General features: G+C 32.5%; 1 protein-coding gene and 1 long non-coding RNA gene across 2 annotated transcripts; both read left to right on the plus strand.

The window, feature by feature from the left end:
* Positions 1-2,763: 2,763 nt before the first annotated feature.
* On the plus strand, positions 2,764-3,204 carry LOC149925342 (uncharacterized). The gene has a single exon (XM_090161731.1). The coding sequence runs from the start codon at positions 2,764-2,766 to the stop codon at positions 3,202-3,204; it is 441 nt and encodes a 146-aa protein (XP_090017857.1).
* Positions 3,205-5,040: 1,836 nt separating this feature from the next.
* LOC149925343 (uncharacterized) lies at positions 5,041-5,698 on the plus strand. Its single transcript, XR_016477081.1, has 3 exons — positions 5,041-5,085; positions 5,245-5,300; positions 5,365-5,698. It is a non-coding gene; the product is annotated as an uncharacterized LOC149925343 (long non-coding RNA).
* The last annotated feature ends 21,935 nt before the right edge of the window (positions 5,699-27,633 follow it).

Consider the following 27,633-nt stretch of genomic DNA (forward strand, 5'->3'; position numbering starts at 1 on the left):
GACCAGTTCGCCCAGTTTCTCATCGCAGAACCTTACTTCAGCGGCCTCCCATTTTAGCCAACCTATAGCACCCGTTAGAGAAAATATTTCCCAGAATATTGCGTTTAGTAATCAGTTGTTCCCTCATTTCCAACCACCGACTTATCCTACTCTAAGCGCTAATCAAAATTTGTCGGGACCCGCTAGTCAAAATAGCGCGTATAATAATTCAGGCTCAACTAGCGTGCAAACAAATACAACTTCAAGCCATTTGGCCGGGGGAAACGTACCTGGTTTTCTCCCACCGCAGATGCCAAATAAGTCGGTCAACGTCAGTGTGCAACATCCCTTTCAATACGCATTGTAACCCGGCCACCTGAATTAAGGGCTTCAAAAGTCGCATGATGACTTAGGCCTAAGGTGGTGCCTTGGGTATTAGCCTAGCTGATTATTATTTATTTATTTATTTATCTACGCCTTTTATGTACTCCACTCCTTTCTCCGCTCCGAGTTATGGTGGAAAGCCAACCAAAGCTGGTCCGAAAGAGTTTATTCGGAAGGCTAACCAAATGCGATTAACTAATAATGTCCCTGAGATAGATTTTTGTGCAGCAGTAGTTGCCAGGTCTTTTATCGGGGCAAGCTTTTGATTGGTTTTCCGACCAACCCCCATTTCACTCTTGGGATGAGTTTGAAGGTGCGTGCGCGCCCGATTCGAAAGGAGAGGGAATGACGACCACATAAAGGATAAAATAAGCGAGCGCTCGCAAAAACCTCAAGAAAGCGTCAATGAGTATTTAGAGCAAATGCAAAAATTATTCGGACAATTGATTATTTCCCTTTCCGAACGCGAACAAATCCGCGCAGTTCATAGAAATTTAAGAGATTAAATCAAGGTTTATCTAGCCACTAAGAGATTTGACACGCTTCGCGAACTTATAGATGACGCGCTTAGTGTGGAAAGATTTGTAAATAAATTAAGCGAAATGGGACTGACAATAGCCAAGATAGTAACGGCAGAAATAGTCCCCGTAATGGGAATTGGGCCCAAAATGGGAATCGAAACCCCAATTACAATTTTAACCGTTCCAAGCACGGTGGTAGTACTGCTAGTGGTAACGCAGGTAATACTGCGAATGGTATTCACGGGAATGGTAGTGGCAGTAACAACTCGCACATTAACAATATACAGTCAGGAAACCAGCAAGGGAAGGGTACCTGGAACCCTATCTGTCACCATTGAGGTAAAGTAGGCCATATGAAAGGTGTCGAGCATTATATCGAAGTTAAAACTGATAAGCCTATCTCCGCTCACCCCTATAGGTTTTCTCCACCTAAACAAAAATCATAGACGAAACAATTGAGGAAATGATTCAATTAGACCTAATAGAACCATCCAGTGGTCCATGGGCAAGCCCCGTTTTACTTGTACGTAAAAAAGATGGAACATGGCGTTTAGTCATAGATTATAGGGGAGTTAATAGTCAAACTGTACGTGATGCTCATCCCTTAACCAGAATCTTAGATATTCTTGAGTCACTATATACAGGCCAAATTACATAACCACACTTGACATGAGGGCTAGGTATTGGCAGGTTGCATTACACGAAAAACACAGGGATTACGCTGCATTTGTAACTCATCGAGGTCTCTTTAGACCAAAAGTTCTTATGTTTGGTCTCACGAATGTGCCTTCAACTTTTCAGCGCATGGTCAATTCCCTCTTTGGTTATTTATTTGACAAAGGTGTTTGGGCATACTTGGACGATTTGATAGTGGCGTCGGCCGATTTTAAAAGTCATATTGAGACTCTAGAAGAGGTTTTTAATCGACTCATTAAAGCTGGCCTTACTGTCAAGGCTTCCAAGACGCAGTTTTGTATGCACGAATGTCGAATACTTGGCCATATTGTTACAAACGCAGGTATACAAGTAGACCCGGAGAAAACTGCGGTTATGAGAAACTATCCTGTCCCGAAAAATATTAAGGAGTTAAGACGCTTCCATGGTATGGTGTCATATTATCGGAGATTTATCAAAGATTTTTCCAAGCTTGCGCAACCCCTAACAGCACTTTTCCATAATGACAAGCGATTTCACTGGGGTCCAGAAAGGGAAGCCGCGTTCAATACACTGAAAGACGCAAGTCGGTCGCTATCCGGCGCTGAGAAGAAGTATTCCGCAGTAAAGCGGGAGTGTTTAGGAGTAATCTTTGCTGTAGAAAAATTTCGCCCGTATTTAGAGGGGACGCATTTTGAGCTATATACGGATAATAGGCGCCAGATGCAACGGGAAAGTTCGCTCGGTGGAATGCGCGCCTTCAGGCATTTGACTTCACTATTCATCACCTACCAGGGAAGACAAACCTGGTTGCCGACGCATTGTCGCGAATCGAGGACGCCCCTGTTGATCCTACTGGCCATATAGCCGCGATAACGCCAAATGACCATTCACCACCTTTAATTAAGTTTGATAACAGCGAAATAATATCTTCCCAACGCCGACCTTAAGTTGAACGCAATCATCACTTACTTAGAAGATAATACGCTTCCCCTAGATACAGAATTAAAAACTTGGGTCGAAAAGCAATCACCCCTTTGTGACATTAGACAAGGTTTGGTCTACCCTCGGTAATCATTAGTGACAACGCCAAACAGTTTGTTGACTCTCTATTTACGTCCGCGTGTAAGACAATGAGAGGTTCAATAGGACTCTCGGTACTTTGATTTCGTTCTTTGTTGGAAACGACCAACAAACTTGGGACCGTAACTTGGCCCAAGATGCTATGTCAATAAGGACAGGTGTGCAAGACTCAACCGGTTTTACACCTGCCTTTTTAATGTTTGGTAGAGAGCTAAATACAGCAGCAACCGTTTTAGCTGAGAACGATTTTTGTGTGGATGATATTTCATATGGGTTGTCTATTCAAAAAAAGATCCGGGACGCGTACCAAACCACCCGTGAACAGATAATAAAATCCCAAGCCGCACAAAAACAACAATACGATAAGCGTCATCGTGACGCCGAGTTTGAGGAAGGAGATCTAGTCCTCAAGAAGGCCCATTATATTTCAAGCGCCCCTGACAATTTTTCAGCTAAGCTTGCACCTCGTTTCATAGGTCCATTTCGCGTGTCTCAAAAATTTTCCAAATGGACGTACCGTCTACAAACGCTTACTAAAAAGCAGTTAACGGGTACATACCATATTAGGGATTTAAAACCCTAAGTTGAGAGAGCGAGTCACGAGTTAAATGAATCAGATTTTATTTCACTACCACAAGGAACGGATAAGCCTGGGGAGAAGCCAATTGCTTCTAATAATTTTGGTGGTCGTAGTTTAAGACCTCGGGATCCTATTACAGGGCGGGTTAGGCGTTAATTAGTGAATTTCCGCTTTTCAAATACCCTCCTATTATTTTTTTTATAAGAAATACTTAATGTCGACAATTTTTATCATATTTTAATTTATTTTCTATACTAGTCCACTGTATATATTGAGACGTCTCTGTAAATATATAACCTATTATCATAAACCTTATTACACATTTGAATTGTATATCACTACTATAGGCAACCCCTATTAATTTTATCTTGGCACGGGTTCGTCTTAATTGTGGACTCATGAGGACCTGAGACTCTAGCCGGGGGAGAGTTGTAACGTGGAATTCTGGAATTTTCTAAATTTGATGAATTATTTTTATTTTATTATTAAATAATCCAGTTACGCAGAATTCCATGGTCGCTAAACTTTCATTCTGGGCGCTGGCCGCTCAGAGGTTGTGGTTTCGGTATTTCGGACTTGTCTGGCAAGGGAGTTCCGATTCACCGCTCGACCGTGGTTAATTTCCATACATTCTGGCGTTCACGTTTCCCGTACTCCTTTTAGCTCCCTCTCAAAATTTCTTATAATTTTAAATAAAAGTTGCCAACGTTATTAAGTTTCGGAATACTTTCTCTCTGACTCGTGCCGACAAAATTCGTTAGTTATTATAATCAGAGAGGGTAAAGTCGCTTCGCTATGAGAGGCGCCTCTTCCTATTCCCGTTATGTTAAAATTTGTAAGAGATTTTTGAAGCGCGCGCTTCATGGGGGATAGTTCAAGTCCCCAAAACGCGATGGCGGTAGTGAACGAGTTTCATACTTTCATTACAATATGTAAGGATCAAAAAAATGTTTTCTCTAAATTTTCCGATGGTCAATTTTATTATTAAAAAGACATTTCATGAAAAATATCATTAGTGAGGACAAGAAATTTTACTATTTTATTATGTTTTACTATGACAACCACTAACTTTTAATAAATTAAAGAAATTCATGGAAAACTGTACAAAATGACCAAGGCCTAAATTTATAACATGGAAAGAATAATTGTTTACGCTTATGTATGAATGAGGATGAAATTATTTGAAAAATGGTTTTCCTGTATTTAGTGTTGAATTTTCATCAATTTTCTGTCTAATCTTTTCTGAGATTTCACGTATTCATGGTCGATATCTTGCTTTTTCAGTGCGCTGTGAATACAAAACTCAATGAAAAAACCTATCATGGTTTGAAATGTAGCTGCGCATGATGAATTGTCTGGAGCAACAAACCACTTTTTTTCAATACGTCGTGTTATAAATCTTTCTAAGCGGCCTCTTACATTTGTCATATGAGACGGTAATTGAAAACTGGTGTCAAAAACTTCATTGGTCTGCGTTACAAATTTCAAGAATGCTTCTGTTGGTACAATAAGGTTACCAAAAGCGTAGTTTTTCTCTGTTTTATTTGCTTTGTAATAACTGAGGATGTTGGTAGGATCAATCATTGAATTTTCAATTTTAAGCTGACCAAGACAAGATAAACATTGGTGATGTGAAAAGCATCAGTGGATTAAATACCCTGAAATGTAACTTAAAACCGTTTGCTTTAGTAGGTTTATGCTTTCAATTGATTTACAAATTTCCAAGTCTTCTTCAGAGCAATGTCCTTGGCTTTGCAGAACTTCGTGACTTTCCAAATTTGATAAATCTTCATCTGGTCCTGGAGTTGGGGTTTTAAAGGAATCAATATTCAAGAGGAAATCATCTAAATCGTCAATGCAATTTGAATCTGGTGGCTTTAAAAGGTTGTTTACTGATGCAGCTCTATATGCAGCCCGGAATTGTTGAGGATTTGGGTGGTCCCTATTCCCTCCTTTTTGACGGATAGAACCAAAATAATTCTCAACAAAATCTTGGCTTAACCTCCCAGTTAATAAGAACTTAAATCCAAAATTTTCTTTTAGGTCTTTCCACAAAAAGAGCAGTGATTGAATGGAAAGTTTCCACCCTTCGATACAAGGCAATTTTTTATATTTGCAGTTTTGGGGTTTCCATGTGTTAAACCATTGCAATTTCTCACTCAGCATTTGCTTATGGATGGATGTGTCTGACATGGCTCTTTTGCATAGCGTAGCACTGTTTAGGGTCCTACTATTGAAACAATCAAAAAGATCATTCATGTGTAGTAGGAACTCCGCAGTGTAAGTACTACGCATGGTAAGATCCCCTAACCCCAAAGAAAATGCTGCTTGTATACAATTAGCTACGCTTTTGCTGAATACTTGCGCTGCCAAAATAACTTTCATGTTGGAAAATGCTGGTAAAGCGATATGCTTTCGTTTCAATTTATGCGCACTTCGGAACTTTCCAATCTCTTGGTCTAAATTGAAAAAAATTTCCAAGTCTTTCCATGAAACCTCTGTGCCTTCCACCAGAAATGGATATCTTTTAAAATTATTTCTGACACTTTTCAACAGATGGGGAGGGTCAAAGATAAAATGAATTTTTTCCTCATCAATTTCAATAAATGGTTTCTCCACGGATATTCCCAGATTTGTGTATAAATTTTGATTGCCAGTTCCTTGGTCGCAAACAATAGCCTTGACTATAAGTCCGATATCTTTTAGGTGCTTCAGGCATTCATTGAGCAGCAACTTCAAAGTCTCCCCGTGGCAAGCATCTCTGGTAAGGAATTAAGTAGCCTATGGGTTGCTTCCATTTCACCTTCAAACCTTTAACCATGAAAACCAGGGCTTGATTTGCGTATTGCTTTGCTCTTCCAAATGGTCCATAGTCTACATAGCCTTCTATGATGTCACTTGAATGATCAAATGTGAGTTTCTCTTTCAAACTCATTTCATCAAATGAAAGTACTATAACTCTCTCACATTTTTTCTTGTTTTGAAATTTCATTTTCAGGGCTTGCAGGGTTTTGTGGTCGAAACCAGCGGCAATTTCCATGCGAGACAACCATTTCTCAAGCGTTCGTTTTGTCGGTAGACACAAAACTGCTTGCCACATTCTGTAGGCTTGAGGGCTGTGATAAAAGAGCGAGAGAGCCCATTTCTTCAACATTGATGAATATCTCCTCAATTTTTGTGTCTTTGCCTAAGTTTTAATTCGGAGTTGAAGAGCTCTTCAGCTAAACCGTTTAAAAACCTCTTTGCATCAGAAATATTGGAAATATTTTGACTATCTGCCAGTTTTTCTTTTAAACTTTTCAATTGTTTCTTCATTCTGTGAATTTGAACATTTTGCTTATTTAGTTTCTTAAGCAGTCTTGCTTCTTTCTTTGTTTTCAATCCTGAAACTTGCACAGAATTATTTTTGCTCTTATTAGAAATGTCGACCTCAATTTCTGCTCCTATATCTGGTATCACTAAGATAATGATTAAAAAGCTTTTAATAAATGAATTGCATTAAAAATATTAATGTATCATATTATCTAACCATTTCCACGGTTTTGATTTGACAGATTACAATAATTATGGTCAATCTGAATTTTTTTAGCAGGGAATGGTTTTGTCGTAAAATCCGATGTTCTTTTCCGATTTGAATTAACTACAGCCACTGCAATATATAACCAATGATGAAATCTCATATTTGAATTACCATTTTCTGAAATTTCTAATGAAATGGTGCTTGAAACCATTTCATCATTAGTAAAACTGTAATTGTGCTCGACCAATATTTCTTCCAACGTGGTTTCTATTGGCCTTATATCTTCAAGTTCGATCTTACACGTTGCATCTCTGTACACTATATTTTTGGTTTAGAAGCTATTTTAACTACCCCTGCAAGTAATTTCTTTACCTTCATTATCACTTTCTAGGGTTTGTTTGTCACTATCATAAAAAATTGTTGGAACAGAGGAATCTGTCAGTCTATTCTTGGTTTTTATGTTCATAAAACAATTGTCAGTAAAATGTTAAGCACATAGCCTGTGATTAGCGTGTAGGTGTTCCGTTGTTTTATTTATTAGCTAGTCACATTTTAGATTTCCAAGCCACAAAATGGAACTAAATTTTTTCAGTAAGAATATTAATGTAAATAAAAATATGCCTATGTTTTACAAACGCTTATTTACCGGTCTTTTTCTTTCGGAAATTTGAAAAATGATAAACGAGAGTTTTTTGTTTTCGCTGACAAACAATTCTTCGCTGAACAAACTGGCCCTGGCATATTTAAAACTTTAATAAACTCGTCAATATATTTTTGCGTCGTCAAAAACGCTCTTCAAAACGCGCGCAGACTGGCAATGCAAGTGGCGCCCTCTGTCAATGGGGACCTATGGACGCTCTTGCGGCAAAAATATTATTACGTGTTTTTTCGAAAGAGGCGCCTCTCAGAGAAGCGACTTTACCCTCTCAGTTATAATTATATACTATTTTCTTTAGAAGTGTTTGGCTTTGTATTTTTTTAACACGCGCAGAGGATTAGAAGTTGATGATTTTTTTAAGCAAGGTTTTGAATTATCTCGTGTTTTGAAAGATTTGAAAAAGTTCGTTTTTATAGGCTAGTGAGTTGATGAGATTATTTTAAAAGAGTCGGTATTGCTTTCGACTCCGGAATTACCATTGAAAATTAAAAAAGATTCGAGTTACGAATACACTTAATGAACGGCTACTAGCTCTTGAGAGGACTCAAACTTGCTTTGCCACAATAACAAGACCGAATCGGCCGAAGGATGAGGTGAACAGAACTACAGACAACACCCGAGTGACACCAGACACATCCAGCTCAACCCGACGTAAACTCAAAGACCATACCGTTAAAAAAAAATGGATCTTCGAGAACGAATCACCTGCGGCAAGCTTAGCGTGGCCGTATTTCGTCCCTGTGTGTGAGCTCCGAACAGATTCGGCAACTTACTTCGAAGCTATAACGGCTCTCAACTGGAGCTGCTACTCCATCATCCGACTTTTCGAGTATCGTAACTACTAGGATTATAAACTATATGTAACTCAAACCTGCTAAACCTCGTTTAACGAGTGTGCGCTTATTTTTGCTTAGTACCACCCGCTTCACGGGTTGGTTTATTGTTTTAACCTTAAGTTTTTACCTCTCCGAGGGGACAAAGTCCCCTAGGAAGGGTTATTTTTTATTAGATTAGTTAATTATCTAGATGCACCGTAGTTCTAGTTTTAGGTAATGTTATATTTTCTTAAGTGTGTTAATATTAAATGTTTTTACCTCTCCGAGGGGACTTTGTCCCCTTGGAGGGGTTTTACAATCACCGTGTCTGTCTGTCTGTGGGTCTGTCTGTCAGGCCTGCGAACGCGTTCGCATTTTCGGGGCAAAGGGTAATCACTGCGTTCGCAGTTTCTCGAAGGGTTGGCAAAACCACTGTGTGACGGTGAGCGTTAACGGATTGATTTGCGTTTGGGTTCGGTTTCGCTGGTCTTTTTTCGTCAACGCTCACCGTCGCGACAGTTTTAATTGGATATTTCGTTATTGTAATGTTTATCCACTCAAAAACCATTCGGTTAAAAATTGCAAGGTCCTGTGTAGTGAAATCAAATAACGGGCAAGATCTGTAATTATATTCCCATAAACGTCATAAACTGGACTTATTTATCGACAAGTGATGTGCTCTGAAGTAGTATGCTAGACCTTGCGCGTCCTAAGTGTTTTACTGAGTTAAAATCCTTTGTACAACCAGCTTCACGGGTTGGTTTATTGTTTTAACCTTAAGTTTTTTTTATTAGATTGGTTAATTATCTAGGTGCACCGTAGTTCTAGTTTTAGGTAATGTTATATTTTCTTAAGTGTGTTAATATTAAATGTTTTAGTTGACAACTTTTAAATCCCTTTAATACATTTAATCCAAATCATACCCCTAGACACAGTTTTAATTTTAACGTTGGCCCCAATAGTGAAAGCCAGACGTGTACCCGGATTCATCTTAGGTTGTAGCGTGGGATTTCTCCTTCATGTCCAGATAAGACATACCCTAACTGGTTTTAGTATTAAATTCCCAGAGGCTCACCCTTTATTCATTTTATTTCGTTACAACCTATTGAAATATTGCGTCATTTTTGTATTTTCGGAATAGCCATAGACGAAGAATCTAGGGGGACTCACTGCACTGGCTAGAAAAAGGAAGAAGAAAAAACAAATCGCGGTATTTATAGTATTTCTTGTTTGACAAACTTTGGATCACTGAAGTCGACTCCTGACAGCGGTCACGTTACTTTCTTTTACTCTTAAACAGATTGCTCTTTGAGCGACTAACGTACAACAAAAGTGTTTCCGATTTAGGCCACGCCTACCGTATTGCATGCCGCAAGCACTCATTCCTTCCCTCTTCCATTCGGGACTGGAATTCCTTGCCAGACCATCTTAAGGGCATTCCCGTGCAAACTCAATTCCGGAAGGAGTTGGCGAACTATCTCGAACTCTATGACTAAGTGTCCATAATCTCTCAAGCTGTTTTATTTCACAATTGTATTACCCTTTTTCGTTGTCTGTATATTGTTTTTGCTTATTGACTGTACATATCTCATTCCTCACTGTCTTGACGTGATGGGTCCCTGACCTTTTGTTAAGCTAATAAAGAACTAAAGAAACTAAAGACCAAAAAATCGCGAGCTGGGAGTCGCTTTAGATTTTTGATCCATGGAATAGCCATAGGCTGCTTGTCATTGAAAGAATAACGCCATCTAGGTTTTGTCAAATCAGAGCTTCGGAAGCGACAAAAAATTTACATTATGACGCGCTCTTACGCGCGCTCGTGGTAACCAAGCTAAAGATGCCGCTACTGTCGTAGTCCGCCAGACGAAATGTACATTTCCTCTATGGTAAATGTTTTAAGAAATAACGTCATACATAAAGACACTTTTCAAATAAAAATATCTTTTAGGGTATTCCAATAAGTTTAACTCCGGGATAATTGTTTCACGGTTTTTTACACGACAAAACAGCTTCGGTTTAATTTATGCGACTCACGGTATAAACTATAATAATTATTAACTTATCTCGGATAAATACGATGTAAATGATTTTTCCAGCTTCAAACACTGCATAAAATATTCTTTAAAGATACATTATTTTGTTGAAAGTTTGTTGCCAGGCCCATACAATCAATATGGGACGATATTAAGACATTTTGCTAATTTGAAATTTTTTGGTCCACTCCCCATATTTTTTTCTGGTAGTACCTTATGTTGATGATGACAACTAAGACAAAATCAAGCTATAACACTACTATAATTTATAGAATTTACCAGTTTGAGTTAAAAGAAGGGAGGTTAAGTAATTTTATATCCAATTTTCCGTTTTCAAACTTTTGCAAAATATGAAAATGAAACAGTAATTGAATTAATTAATATAAATTTGTACACTACATATAAATACAACATTTTGTGGTTTTCCTGTTTTAAAGCGACGATGTAAGTTGTGTTATTTGGCCTAATCTGTATTCCCTGTATAAAAAAATATCACTTATATGTTCAAGAGAAATGTTAGCTCTCCTGGCCTTCTGATAGTTTCCCACCATTGAAAACATTCTCTCCACGTCAGCGGAAGTTACTGGGATAGCTAAATATATTTTCGCCAAGCCAGTTAACGTTGGATATTTTTTCGTCGCCGCTTTCCAGTACTCCATTACATCTTCATATTCTGGAATGTCATCACCATAACTACCAACCCCTTCTTCACTAGGAAACCGTAATATGTCTTCATTTAAGTATTTATCTAACTCCTTCGTGGGGCCTTCAATCGCGGCTGGTGCGGTCACTCTTGCTAAATATCCCAGTTTTTTAGATTTGGTCGGTCTGGGAGTTACCGGAACGTGACCTTGAACCACACATCCATTCAAAATTGATATAACGATTTCCTTGACCTGGTCTTTCGTTGGCAAGACATGCTCGGATAGTCATTAACCCACGACGTTTGGCTGTAGTAGTCTAAAATTAGTAAAGTAACTGCTGTTACTACAAACACTACAAGAACTCAAGTCGATGACACCCTAGTTTCAGAAACATGCCCTCAAATAGTGATAGTTTTTGACGTGGATCTAAAACAGTAGAGATCGCAAAGTCTTTTTTACAAAGCGTAGACGAGAAGCGGTCGTTCATTTGTTTCAGAACTTCTTGCTTTTAGGTGGGAAATAAAATTGACCTGACGTTGTAAACCTGATCAAATACTTGTAACAGCTATCCCATACATTCAGATGACTTCAACCCAACACCTTGAAGGTTGTCAGTAGCATCCTTGAGATTTCGCAGTATTTGTAATATCTCCTTCGACTGATCTATCATGCCATTTCTTAGAGTTGGAAATGTTTCACTGACGTCTTTTTTCAACGCTTTGACGACTACCAATTAAAGGGAGTGCGCCAGACAACCTTTTCTAAACCACGTTGGGTCTAGCGGTATTGAATTTTGTTTATCATCCGTTGAGCTTCTATTGGGTGTTTCTTGACTTTCCGTTGAAGGGCCTGCCTCCTTGCCTAACAAACCAAAAATTTGGTTAAGTAAGCTCCAATCACCTTAGAAAACCAATTTGATACTACTTTCACTTTAAGAAAATTTAGACCATGAACAAAACTCTTATCGTATTCGCGACCGAAAAATACGGTTGCGCTCCCTAACGGTGGCGGTGGCGGACAGAACTGTTTGAAGAGGGCAAACAGACGCTTGACGTTTCGGTCATGTTTATTAAAAAGATAAATTAATTGTAGTAGGTGCTATAATATATCGCCTTATAAATAGGTCAAGCATACTTCCGATATGCATATACGAAACTAATTTTTACTTAAAAAATCTGTTTTATTCACAAAAAGTTGAAACGAAAAATAATGCGAAGAGGCTTTTTTTCAACTTTTCTGGAAGTACAATATCAAGAAACAAATAGTATTGATGGTCTTGTCTCACGTAGGGCCACCGCACACCTAGCAAAGCGGGAACGTTCACTTTTGTGCCATTCACGGCGCGCGAATCGCGATTCAAGTGCCAATTATTTAAAAGTTAATTACTTGCATCGCTGGATCCAGCAGACCGAAAAATGCACTGGATCCAGCTGGATTGCTGGATGAGGGATCCAAAAATTGCAATCCCTACCGGCGACTGTGCGAGGAGGAGCGTGACGGCTTTTACGTAACGACGCGCGCATGCGTACTAGACGAAATAAACGGTTGGTAATACTATGGAAATATGAGAATATAGACTGAACGCTTTCTGCGAACGAATTGCTGCTGCCATCTCTCAGCAAACCGAGGTAGTTTCTCAACTATTATCCGGGCGCGGCGGAATGGGACTATCGTGTAATTTCGTTACAGTTAACGAAATAAAAACCGATTTGAATGACTGTTAAGCGGAGGAGCTTATGTTGTGAGTAAAATTGGGAAAAACGCTGAGACTTGAGTCAACAAATCAATACATTCTTGTTTATAGGCATTAAACTTAATTCTCAATTGATATGTGCGGCACTTAAAATATAGAATGATTAAATGCTTAAAATAAAAATGTTGTAGGAAGTCTTAACTTCTGGTGCGGAATTGTTGGCGACCATTTAAATGGACCTTATTTTCTACTACCAAGACAAACTGGTGAGTCGTACTTAACCTATCTACAACACGCCACGGCCGGACTGGACCCTAACGTATACATGTATGAGAACGTTGAACAAAAGGCATCGCTTGCGCCATGATTTAATCGGTTTCAGAATAACTCCGTCCTAAAATAAAGCAGGTGTCTCGCTAAAGTGGCTGAACTGGTCTTGAATATCTGCAGACAAATTGAAATAATATTTTAACTTTGGAGTTAGTTTGTAGTTATATAATGAAAATTTTAAAGTTAATCACTAGGGATGCAACGGTTCCACTTTTTTGAACTATCTCGGTTCCGGATCCGGTTCCGGTTCCTAAAATTTTGAACCGATCGCTTCCGGCTCCTAAACGGTTCCTATACGGTTCCAGTGTGTTTAGTATTAATTAAAGTTAAATACACAAGCAATTCAAATGAAGTTAAAGATAAATAAAATTTATTTATTTAACATTTATTTATTTCGAATATGAAATTTGTTTTTGATAAATTATATTTTAAAAATAGTAGCTTTCTCAGTGACGTAGCTATGGGTTCGGGGTCCTCCCGCGAAACTGTTTTTGGGGTCACTTATAATAATTAAGGCCGAGTCGCGACTATCGCCATCTAGAGTTAGGGCTAACATGTATCGCCTTCTACAATTAGATTTAACACGTACTTGCATGTTAATTATATAACACGCTTAAAAATGACTTAAAGCCCTCGTGAGTGAAACGATTAAGATAAATCACAACAATCAGCGTCTGGAGCATTAAAAACAAAGGTTCTGGTAGAACCTGGAAGTCTGGAGTTCAGACTCCCAAGTCCGACTAGAATCACGATCTAGATGACTTAATATAAATAATTTAAAAAAATTATTGCTACTACTCTCTCGTAGGGAACTCATATAAGCGCGTTATTTGTTTATTCAATAAAGTAGGGTAAAAATGAAATCTTCTGATTGACAATTCCCGCGGTTTCATCGTTCCAAAATGGAGGGGGGGGGGGGGAATGAGGTACTTTCAAGTTTTGGGGAGACATTGCCTTCCCTTCCGCTCCTCATTTCAGGGGTGTAGGAACGTTTTAGAAGTTGGAGGGGGCAAAGAGAAACGAAACGAGGGTCTAGGAGCTTAGCCCCCGATGTAGAGTGAGTAATCGGTCGCGAATGTCATTAAGGCATTAACAGTAACAACAGTTAACATACGAAGTGTATTTAGTCTTTAGAGTCGTTTATGAATTTAAGATACACAAATACACAATAATAAAATGAGAATGGTTTTGAATTTTTAAAGGAGTGTAGCTTCCCCGAATGCATGTGTTACTGTTTGACTACTATGTAAATTGGCGGGAAAAGACACAGTTGAGCTTCTATAAGCTTTATATGCTTTTAAATTGAGAATTTGAGCTTTTGAAGATTTTAACTGACCAAAAAGTTGAAGGGGCAATAATATTAGTTGCCCCTCCCAGCAAAATTCTAGGGAGGGGCATTGCCCCCCTGGTTCCTACGCCCCTGCCTCATTTCTATGACTCGTTTGGATTTCAGTTAACTATATCGTTCTAAATGGGGTCCATATTATTTCGTTCAATAAGCATTGTCATTTGTGAAATGTAAGCAAATGCATAAGTTGAAATTTTAGATTTTCTAGACAAAAACTACCCAGTCCAGCGATTATATTATGCAAACGAATTAGCCTTAGCTTAAAAACTTTAAATTCGGAAACACAACCTAGTTATTAATTTACAAGGTTTAACGATCTGCTAAAAAAACATGTGTCTCGATACTTTTCAAACTTCAGTATGTTACTTTCATTATGTACGTTATTTGGATATTTATGTGACGGTTATTGTGGTTGTATTTATAAAGTTTTGGGTGCGCCTATTGAAACATAAAGAAATATTTGAAGCAAGTAAAACATTAACTTGAGCTGACAAGAGAAACAAGTTGGCAAGCCAAAATATACCTCTCCTCGGAAGAATTGTCCCTAGTGGTATTTATTTCTCGAGATAACCCTTAAAGATTTAGAGTTATTTGTTAAACCCAGTTCTATCTCGTCCGGTATAAAATTTTAATTAAAATAATTGAGACGAATCTACCATTTTTAATTTATTCAGAATACCATAAGTTAAGTAGTTACAACACAGAGTTAGACGTACTATAACAATGCACAATTGAATTAAACCCTTTTTACAGAACAAGCAAATTTTAATAAAAGAAATATCTACAGAGGCTTTTTGGAATGTTCTCGCTTACGAAATACTTGCCGCATCTTTAACGCTCATTTTATTTCAACACTCGCCCTTGATGAAGATACCGTAGATATCTGGTAGTGGACGACTCATTCACTTCCTGTTGACGTTGTGACACATACCACATGAAAAAGACCAATACCGTCCAATTTTCAATATCATATAATGACTCGCACACCCAGGAAATCAATGACTGCATTAGGAATCCTAGATGTCCAAATATCCACACCAATACAAAATGAATTAACATCAACTTACCATTCACAAAGCAAAAAAGCCACTTGACTAAACGACAGCTGATATATCAATAAATGACCGTAGACGGAATAGTTAGGGCTCTTTATAAATAAACACAAACGAACCAAATTGATGAACTGCATTAAACATCTTAAGCAGTCGAGAAAACGTTTAAAATAAATTACGAAGTAATGACGACCGAGTTTAAATACACTAGATAAAAAAAGACTGAAAAAACGAAATAAATTACAAAAAAACTAACGGATTATACCCTTTATCTTATCTGCTGGCTGCGCTAAAACAAGATTTGACCTTTAAATTTCCATACGTAAAATATTTAGACTTTAACAAGTTCACAAAAATTAAAAAACTAAGTTCAATAAACAATGTATACAGATATTGTATTCATCCGTTTAGTAAAAAAACCCGCCTTATCATACTGGTTACTTTACTTTTTTATTTTCCCAAAGGAAGTCAATGGCTCGCCGGTGAACTATCCGCATTGTAACAATGCGACCCGCGTTCAATTCCCGATCATGATCAAATTTTACATTAAAATAATTAAATATTTAATTAAGTATAATATTAATATAATTTATAAATATTTAATTAAATATAATATTAATATAATTTATAAATATTTAATTAAATATAATATTAATATAATTTATAAATATTTAATTAAATATAAGATTAATATAATTTATAAATATTTAATTAAATATAATATTAATATAATTTATAAATATTTAATTAAATATAATATTATTATAATTTATAAATATTTAATTAAATTAAAGATTAATATAATTTATAAATATTTAATTAATTATTAAATATTAAATATTTATAAATTATATTAATCTTATATTTATAAATTATATTAATCTTATATTTATAAATTATATTAATCTTATATTTATAAATTATATTAATCTTATATTTATAAATTATATTAATCTTATATTTATCAATTATATTAATCTTATATTTATAAATTATATTAATCTTATATTTATAAATTATAATAATATTAATTATTTATAATATAATATTTAATTAAATATTTATAAATTATATTAATCTTATATTTAATTAAATATTTATAAATTATATTAATCTTATATTTAATTAAATATTTATAAATTATATTTAATTAAATATTTATAAATTATATTAATCTTATATTTATAAATTATATTAATCTTATATTAATAAATTATATTAATCTTATATTTATAAATTATATTAATCTTATATTTATAAATTATGTTAATCTTATATTTATAAATTATATTAATCTTATATTTATAAATTATATTAATCTTATATTTATAAATTATATTAATCTTAAATTTATAAATTATATTAATCTTATATTTATAAATAATATTAATCTTATATTTATAAATAATATTAATCTTATATTTATAAATTATATTAATCTTATATTTATAAATTATATTAATCTTATATTTATAAATTATATTAATCTTATATTTATAAATTATATTAATCTTATATTTATAAATTATATTAATCTTATATTTATAAATTATATTAATCTTATATTTATAAATTATATTAATCTTATATATATAAATTATATTAATCTTATATTTATAAATTATATTAATCTTATATTTATAAATTATATTAATCTTATATTTATCAAAGGCGTTCGACAGGGTGTCGCACCCTCTGCTTATAACTAAACTAAAACTATATGGCCTGACCGGAAACGCTTTAACTTGGATCGCGGATTATCTCAGAGAAAGGAGCAGTTTCATGAAATGCAATGGTACCCTGACTAACTTTTCATACGCAACAACTTGTGGGGTTCCTCAGGGAAGTTCACTTGGACCACTTCTTTTCAATATATATGCCAATGACTTGCCCAACTGTGTGAAGTCGTCCAAACTGAAGCAGTTCGCGGACGACACAAAAGTCTATAGCCTTATCACGAGCGTTAGTGATTGTCGGAAATTACAGGACGATCTCTCCAACATCGCTAATTGGTGCTCTTTAAACAACTTACTTATTAACGAAAATAAGAGTCTGGCCATTACATTATCAAGAAAGGTTAATAAGATCTACTATCCTTACTCGTTAAATGGTGAAATAATACCGGAAACATCTACATTAAAAGATCTAGGCATCCTTATCGATGAAGGGCTGTACTTCCGAGAGCAAGTGACTAACGTCGTCGCAAGATCTCGACGCTTGTTATTCGGTGTCTTAAAACTTTCGAGGGCTTTAAATTCGATCACCTGCTTCAAAACCCTGTACTTTGCGTTAATTAGGACAAAACTTACCTACGACATGCTGTCATGGGGAGGTTGCGCCGACTATTTATTAAAAGAAATCGAGAAGGTACAACGGAAATTCATCGAGCTTGCCCACACATATTTCCTCCGAAAAGAGCCGTATATATATGAATATTTGCTAAACATCCTGGGCATGGATACAATTAGACTTTATTCATATAAACGTGAACTAATATTTCTTAAAAAAACCATAGTAAAATCACAATGCACCGATTTAACTAACTCCCTCTTATTTCACGTGCCAATTCAAAACACGCGGCAAAAAATTACTTTTGTTAAAACTAAAGTGTTATCTCCTATGTTGAGAATGCAAAATACCTGTAATTTATTTTCGGACACTATTGACATTTTCTCATGCAAATTTTCAGATATCGTTAAAATGTAAATCTTACTTGTAACATTGCTTCAATATGAACCTGTATAATGACTATTGTAAAAAAGTTGAGTGTTGTCCTATATTTTACCCTTGCAAAGCAATTGTTACCTTATTTATTTATCTCGTACAAATTTTCAAATCTCTTTAAATGTAAATATTGTATAATTTTTTTTCCAGCTATGAACCGGTATAAAGAGCTCTTTTGCATTTTCTATGTACAACTTTTCGAAAACTCTCAACATGACAAGATTGTAAAATTTTCTTTTTAAGCTATAAAGCTACAAACCTGTACTAATACTACAAACAAACAACTATATTATACCTTCCGTGTACAACCTTGTTGGTTAAACTTGTAACTGTTGCTGTGCACGTTAATAAACCATTCCATTCCATTCCATTCCATAAATTATATTAATCTTATATTTATAAATTATATTAATCTTATATTTAATTAAATATTTATAAATTATATTTATAAATTATATTAATCTTACATTTATATATTATAATAATCTTATATTTATAAATTATATTAATCTTACATTTATATATTATAATAATCTTATATTTATAAATTATATTAATATTATATTTAATTAAATATTTATAAATTATATTAATATATATTTAATTAAATATTTATAAATTATATTAATCTTACATTTATATATTATAATAATCTTATATTTATAAATTATATTAATATTATATTTAATTAAATATTTATAAATTATATTAATATATATTTAATTAAATATTTATAAATTATATTAATCTTATATTTAATTAAATATTTATAAATTATATTAATTTTATATTTAATTAAATATTTATAAATTATATTAATCTTATATTTAATTAAATATTTATAAATTATATTAATCTTATATTTAATTAAATATTTATAAATTATATTAATCTTATATTTAATTAAATATTTATAAATTATATTAATCTTATATTTGTAAATTATAATAATCTTATATTTATAAATTATAATAATCTTATATTTATAAATTATATTAATATTATATTTAATTAAATATTTATAAATTATATTAATATTATATTTAATTAAATATTTATAAATTATATTAATCTTATATTTAATTAAATATTTATAAATTATATTAATCTTATATTTATAAATTATATTAATATTATATTTAATTAAATATTTATAAATTATATTAATCTTATATTTAATTAAATATTTATAAATTATATTAATCTTATATTTAATTAAATATTTATAAATTATATTAATCTTATATTTATAAATTATATTAATCTTATATTTATAAATTATATTAATCTTATATTTATAAATTATATTAATCTTATATTTAATTAAATATTTATAAATTATATTAATCTTATATTTAATTAAATATTTATAAATTATATTAATCTTATATTTAATTAAATATTTATAAATTATATTAATCTTATATTTAATTAAATAATTATAAATTATATTAATATTATATTTAATTAAATATTTATAAATTATATTAATATTATATTTAATTAAATATTTATAAATTATATTAATCTTATATTTTATTAAATATTTATAAATTATATTAATCTTATATTTTATTAAATATTTATAAATTATATTAATCTTATATTTATAAATTATATTAATCTTATATTTATAAATTATATTAATCTTATATTTTATTAAATATTTATAAATTATATTAATCTTATATTTTATTAAATATTTATAAATTATATTAATCTTATATTTTATTAAATATTTATAAATTATATTAATCTTATATTTTATTAAATATTTATAAATTATATTAATCTTATATTTATAAATTATATTAATCTTATATTTATAAATTATATTAATCTTATATTTATAAATTATATTAATCTTATATTTATAAATTATATTAATCTTATATTTATAAATTATATTAATCTTATATCTTATATTTATATAATTTATAAATATTTAATTAAGTATAAGATTAATATAATTTATAAATATTTAATTAAATATAAGATTAATATAATTTATAAATATTTAATTAAATATAATTTTAATATAATTTATAAATATTTAATTAAATATAATATTTTTTTTTTGTTTAAGCCAACTCAAACAAGGAGCTGACGTTTATTTAATGCTTTACCAAAAAAAACCAACAACAAACAAAAAATATATATATATATTTTACAACAGTTTTTTTAAAACTACTTTGCCGCACTCTAGTGAACATATTTTAGTGTCTAAAAATTGTTTGAAAACGAACTTTTCTTTTCTGTTAAAGAACTCGAATTCGACAAGAATACATAACAATAATTTCTTATTAAAAAAGGACTTTAACATATACATTGGGTCGCCGTCTCGGAAATTCATTTTAGCGTGGTACGTTAAATAAATTGACAATTTGGCTATATTAATTAGAATTGTTATTAGTTTAAAGTTCAAAATTTTTACTCCAGCATAAACCTAGTAAAGTTTATTCTCTAATTTAAAATTGGTATTAAAATCTCTTATAAAATTTTCAATATCGGTTAAAAACATTTTTGTTATTTCGCACTTGAAAAATATATGTTTGATGTCGCCCCTATGTTTTTCGCATAGTGGGCAGATCGAACTGACATCGTAAAGTCTTTCTGCTGAAATCGGAGTAGTAATATTTGCCGTTGCAATTCGCCATAGAATATTATTTTCTTTGGGGAAGAAAGTTGAAAGCCATACAATATTTAGTTTTGGATTCACACCTTGTTTATCGTCGAGTATTTTAAGGACTCTATCTTTGAGGTTTTCGGATACAGGTAGAATTAACCTTTTAATTTGATGTTTTGACGTTTTTTCAAGGGGGATTAATTCATTATCTAAAATTATTTGGAGGTTCAATTGGTAATTTGAGTATTGATTTTGGTTATTTGATTCGTATATAAAATCAAAGGTTTCTTCGCATAGTTTAACAATTTTTTTCCATTGATTCGATAGAGCGCGTTCGGTTTGTGGTCTTAGGATTCCCATTTATGAAGGGATTTTTGAAAACACATTTCTTCTTTGTTAAAGATGTCACTGTAAAACGAATATCCAGGGGTCTTCCATTTCGGGTGGTAAAAATCCAATACCAAAAACGGGTTGTAAAGTATTGGGAGCTTTAGGATTTCAATGATGTTGGTTGGCTTTTTCAAGCGCACCGGACAAGTACGCCAGAAATCAAACATATCGGCATAGTACCTCGGTAGGTAGTTATAATTTAAATCAATGTTAGGCATTCCTAGAACTTCGTAACCAAGTTTAAAGACGTTCGTATTTTGAAGATAATGATTAACAAAAGCTCCTTCTACCGGATGACATTTCCCAGCTATTAAATTTTTTAATTTGGTGATAGCAAAGTTTTTCCACTGGAGAGCTAACGTTTGTACGCCAAAACCACCTGAGATTGTACTTTGTTTAATGTCTTCGCGGTTGAGCCAGTGCTTTTCATTTGACCAGATGACATCGATGCAAGTACGAAAAAGCTTTTCTGATAGGGTTGTTGGTGCGATAAGAATAGGTAGAATATAATAAAATTTGCTTAGGAAAATATTGCATAATTGGGCACGTATTTTAAATGACAATTTTTCCGAAGTTCGAGAGAAGTTCGTCAGATCTTCGATAATTTCATTTCCGAGCGTCTCGGCGTGATCTTTTAAACTATCTTCCTTGGTAGTGAAAGTAGCACCCAAAATTTTAATTTGTTCGCTACTCCACGTTACATTAATTGGGCTGTCTGTCCTGCCCCTCCAACTTCCTAACCAAAGGCCGTTGCTTTTGTTTAGATTAAATTTGGAATTACTGACGGCGCTATAAAGTTGACATTCCTCGTTTAAAATGTGGAAACCAATATTTGTAGTTACGAATGAATTTAAATCGTCAGCGAAAGACATTACGGTTAAGGGTCTTGGTAGAAAAGGCAGGTTTATTGAATGATTTGCTAGCTGCTTTCTGAGATGGCAGAGTAAAGGTTCGATGGACAGGTTAAATATAAAACTTGAAAGTGGGTCACCTTGTCGGATGCCCTTTGCAACTTGAATTTTTGACGATAAAGTGTTATTCACTTTAATACGAGCTTCGGCTGATGTATATACAGCTTGAATAAAATTTACAATAATGTCTCCAAAACCAATATGTTTTAAAATCTCAAATAAATAAGAATGTTTGACACGATCGAGGGAAATGATCGCGAGATTGTCACTTGAACTAAAATTATAGTGGTGTATGACGTCTTTCAAAACGTTTAGATTTGATGAGATGTTTCTTCCTGGGATGCTCGATGTTTGGTCGACGTCTATTATTTTCCCAATTTTTTTCCGAATTCTGTTTGCGATACATTTCGATAAAATTTTAAAATCAGCGTTTAAAAGTGAAATTGGTCTCCAGTTGGATAACAGCTTTGGGTCACCGTTTTTAAATAGAAGTGTGATGATGGCGATGAAGTAATTATTGTTATGTATTCTTGTCGAATTCGAGTTCTTTAACAGAAAAGAAAAGTTCGTTTTCAAACAATTTTTAGACACAATATAACGGAGGTTGAGCTACCTTATTATGAAAAAGACGGTGTTTCAAATTTTAAAGGTAATCATTGCAAGATGTCGAAGACCGACGAGTCGTTATTAGAAACTCTGAACGACCAATCAAAGGTTTCGTTAACGTTGGATTCCTCTAAAAGCGAAGTCTCTGACGACGAAGAAGTTCAGTCTGAACATGCTAGCTCCGATAAAAGCAATTCAATAGGTGATACTCTGTTATTGAAATCTCTACTTACAACAGTTTTGGAGTTACAAATTGAAGTTACCGCACTTAAAGCTCAGAATGAAAAAATGTGCCTGACGATGTTGGAAATACTTCAAATAACTAAGAATCCAATCGACAACCCTAACCTCTCAAGTACATTCGCATCACTCAACAACGTTGTGTCAAGTGTCCGTGACATTTCTATTCAAAATTCGCGCATTACTGATCTGACATGCGAGACCTTAAAAGTCTGCGAATCACTAACGCCTTCCCAGGATTCTAGTCAAACGTCTCCTCTGTCCGTGGACGCAACGAAACTTAAAGAAACACCAAGGGCAAATGAAGATGAATCCTGGGCGACTAAAGCGAGGCGGGTTAAAAATAAAAAAAATAAGAGAAATACGAAATTGACAGATTCTAATAGCAACCGAAACTCTAATAAAACGAATCAAGTTGGAGAAAATAGAAAAACTACGGTAATTATGGGAAACAAAGAAAATTCCTCTTTGGAAGCTGCCCCGAAGAACAATTTAACTATTCTCCAAAAAAAGGCGGTGTTTGTCTCGAGGTTTGGTCCGAGTGTCTTAAGCAAACGACTAAAAGAATGGCTAATTGAAACTTATGACTTCAAGACTATCAACTGCTTGAAATTCCGAACCAAACATGACCAACACTCGTCCTCGTTTTACGTTTCCTGTAGCAGTGACGAGTTTGATGACCTACTTGATCCTAACAAATGGCCTGTTGGAATACTCGTTAAACCATTCCGCGGACGGCTGTACCGGAATCAAATCCAACAAGAAGACGGAAAAACCTTGGACAACTTAACACCTAGATCCGAGAGCGACCAGGTAGCGGGAGAAGGAATTTCTACTACTGAGCAATCAAGCCAGTGGCACCTACCTTTAGTCACGGACCCTCCAATACTGGAAAAATTGTAATACTCTTATCTACGACTTAAAGGTTGAAACAAGATTTGAACTTAATGACTGAAGAGACTCTTAGACCGGTAAGAATCTTATACCAAAATGTAAATGGTTTAAGAACCAAGTTAAACCTATTGCACTCTAATTTACTCACCTCTGACGCCGATATAATATGTATTACAGAGACTGGTTTAAATCATTCTTTTTTTGACATAGACTTTATACCAACGAACTATAATTGTTTTCGGGCTGATCGTATCCAGATCTCGACAGATACTAGAGGTGGTGGTTCCCTTATTTTGGTTAACAAAAGCATAATCGCCATTAGACGCGCGGACTTAGAGCTGACTAGCGAATGCGTGTGGATTGAAATTTCAGGCAAGGACAGAAAAAACCTCATTATAGGAAACCATTATTTCTCTCCTTTGTGCAAATTAGATATTATAACTTCGTACCTTACAGCAGTCTGTCCGAAACTTTATGACTTAGATAAAAACTATTTAGTTTTAGGAGATTTTAATGTGCCAGGTGTGGACTGGGTACTAAACAATTACGATCGATGTCCCCCGGGTATAAAACCAAGAGCGTCTGCAGTTTTAGATTTTGTAAATGATCTGGGACTTGCCCAATATAATGTCTATAAAAACGTATATAATAATATTTTAGATCTTGTGTTAACTCATGATGTGCAAATGACAGTAGAAGTAGATCTTTGTCCTCTAATCAATGTTGACAAACCCCATCCTCCTTTATCTATTAAACTTTTATGGCCCACTCTAAGTGTTCGGTGTGAAGAGAAGGAAGTATTTGATTTCAAGAGAGGAGACTATAAAAGTCTTTATCGTGATTTAACGAACAGGGACTGGTCATGTTTTAAGGATTTTTACAATATTGACGATGCAGTGGCTCAACTCGATATTATCATTTCGAATTGCCTAGGCACACATATTCCTAAAGTAAAATTTAAGAAAGGTTCGAAACGTATAAAATATCCGCATTGGTTTTCCGATGAGTTAAAGAAATCTCTATCTCGAAAAGCGTATTATCACCGGAAACATAAAAGGTTAAGAAAAGATTATGACCGCGAACAATTTAAATTACTTCGAAAACAATCTCAAACCTTACTTTCTCGTGATAGAGAATCTTTTGGTGTTTCTATAGTTGAAAATACAAGAAATAACTCAAACGCGGTTTGGTCATATGTGAACGATAGACTTAAAAACAAAAGAGGCGAAATTATAATTGACAATGATGGCAATTTTATTACTGATAAGACCGAGTTAGCTAGTATTTTTAAGGAACATTTCACGAAACCTTTTGATATTTCAAAAATAAACTATGATTTAGAAAACTTCCCGATAAAAATGATTAGTTCGTTTACAAATCAGGTAATTAAGGAGAATGACGTTAGAGAGGCTATTAAAAAACTAAAACCGCGTAAAGCGTTTGGCTATGACAATCTTCCGGCGTACATCGTGAAAGGTTGCATTGACGTATTTTCTCCGCTCTTATGTATTATCTTTAACCTATCGCTAAAATGTGGTCAATTTCCTAATCAATGGAAAACTTCATTGGTACTACCAGTTTATAAGAAAGGACTTAAAGGTGATATTGACAACTATCGTCCAATATCACTTATCACTGTAATAGCGAAAATATTTGAAACCATAATGTACAAATATATCTACAACTGGTTTAAAGTTTATCTCTCTCCCGAACAGCATGGCTTTTGTACGGGCCGCTCAACAACAACTAATTTAATGTCTTTTGCCACTGAAGTGGAAACATGTGTCCGAAACCGCGGGCAGGTTGATTGTATATATCTAGATTATTCTAAAGCATTCGATAGGATGAGTCATGAATTGTTACTTGGTAAATTGCACCATTATGGTATGGGGGGTAAGGTTCTAAACTGGTTAGCCAGTTATCTTGAAAACAGAACAAATGTGGTAAAAATTAACGGTCGAATTACTAATGTAAGTTACGTCACAAATATAGGTGTGCCTCAAGGTTCAGCCTTAGGTCCCTTATTATTCAATATTTTTGTGAACGATCTATTTCTAAATATAAAAAATAATTCGAATTTAAAAACATATGCGGACGATAACAAATTGTTTAAAAACATTAATAGCTCTATAGATTGTATATCCTTGCAAAAAGACCTTTGTGACCTTGATGTGTGGAGTACCAATAATGGTCTTCCATTAAATTCTATAAAAACAAACGTCATATCATATACTAAAAAAAAACAACTACATAGAGTTCAATTACAAAATCGCTGATAAAAGTATTACGCGATGTAACCAAATTAGTGACCTCGGAATATTGTTTGATCATAAAATGTTGTATGCTAAACACATCAACAAGCTGAAGGGCGACTGTTCACGTGTATTATACGCAACTTGCAGAATTGCTAGAAATTTAAAATCTAAAATTGTATTCGTAAATCTATATATAAGCCTAGTAAGAAGCAAAATTGAGTATTGTCTGCAAGTATGGGAAGGATGTAGTAATTACTTACTTAAAATGGTTGAGAGAATTCAAAGAAAATTCGTACATTTATATCATCACTATTTTTTAAAAAACAAACCTGACAATTACATTGAGATTTTAAATAGTTTAAATTTACAAACAATATATAATCGATTTTTTAGAGCAGACGCTTTATTTTTAAACAAACTTCTCACTAACAAAATTGATTGTATAAACTTACTTAGCAATGTGAATATCAGAATTCCAAAGAAAAATACCAGAAGTATTTCATGTTTCTACATCCCAAATAAATATATAAACCCTCTAATTAGACTACAAGATAAATGTAACAGGCTAGTTGAAAATATAGACTTCTTTGAAACTAACAACTCAAAATTTGCAATTTCTTTAAATGTATTAATACCTAACAAGGATTTTGATGTATTTTAATTAGAATTCTAATTTTAATCGAAAATATGATACCACATTTGTTATTTATTTATTTTGTTTTTTTTTGTTATTTTCAATATGGAATTTTAGAATGTAACCTGTAATTTATTTTGAATGTAACCTGTAATTTATTGAATTTCTTTTTTATATACATTGTTATATATTTTTATATATTAACAATGACTTGACTTAATTTAAAGCGTGTTAGAATATGGAAAGTACTATGTATGTTTTTTAGCACGTAATAAATCCAAATTATCTATCTATCTATCTATAAATATAAGATTAATATAATTTATAAATATAAGTTTAATATAATTTATAAATATAAGATTAATATAATTTATAAATATAAGTTTAATATAATTTATAAATATAAGATTAATATAATTTATAAATATAAGATTAATATAATTTATAAATATAAGATTAATATAATTTATAAATATAAGATTAATATAATTTATAAATATAAGATTAATATAATTTATAAATATAAGATTAATATAATTTATAAATATAAGTTTAATATAATTTATAAATATAAGATTAATATAATTTATAAATATAAGATTAATATAATTTATAAATATAAGATTAATATAATGTATAAATATAAGATTAATATAATTTATAAATATAAGATTAATATAATGTATAAATATAAGATTAATATAATGTATAAATACAAGATTAATATAATTTATAAATATAAGATTAATATAATTTATAAATATAAGATTAATATAATTTATAAATATAAGATTAATATAATTTATAAATATAAGATTAATATAATTTATAAATATAAGATTAATATAATTTATAAATATAAGATTAATATAATTTATAAATATAAGATTAATATAATTTATAAATATAAGATTAATATAATTTATAAATATAAGATTAATATAATTTATAAATATAAGATTAATATAATTTATAAATATAAGATTAATATAATTTATAAATATAAGATTAATATAATTTATAAATATAAGATTAATATAATTTATAAATATAAGATTA

This window comes from Leiobunum rupestre, chromosome 10 (genome assembly GCF_980474605.1).
Source record: "Leiobunum rupestre chromosome 10, qqLeiRupe1.1.hap1, whole genome shotgun sequence".
NCBI lineage: Eukaryota > Metazoa > Arthropoda > Arachnida > Opiliones > Sclerosomatidae > Leiobunum > Leiobunum rupestre.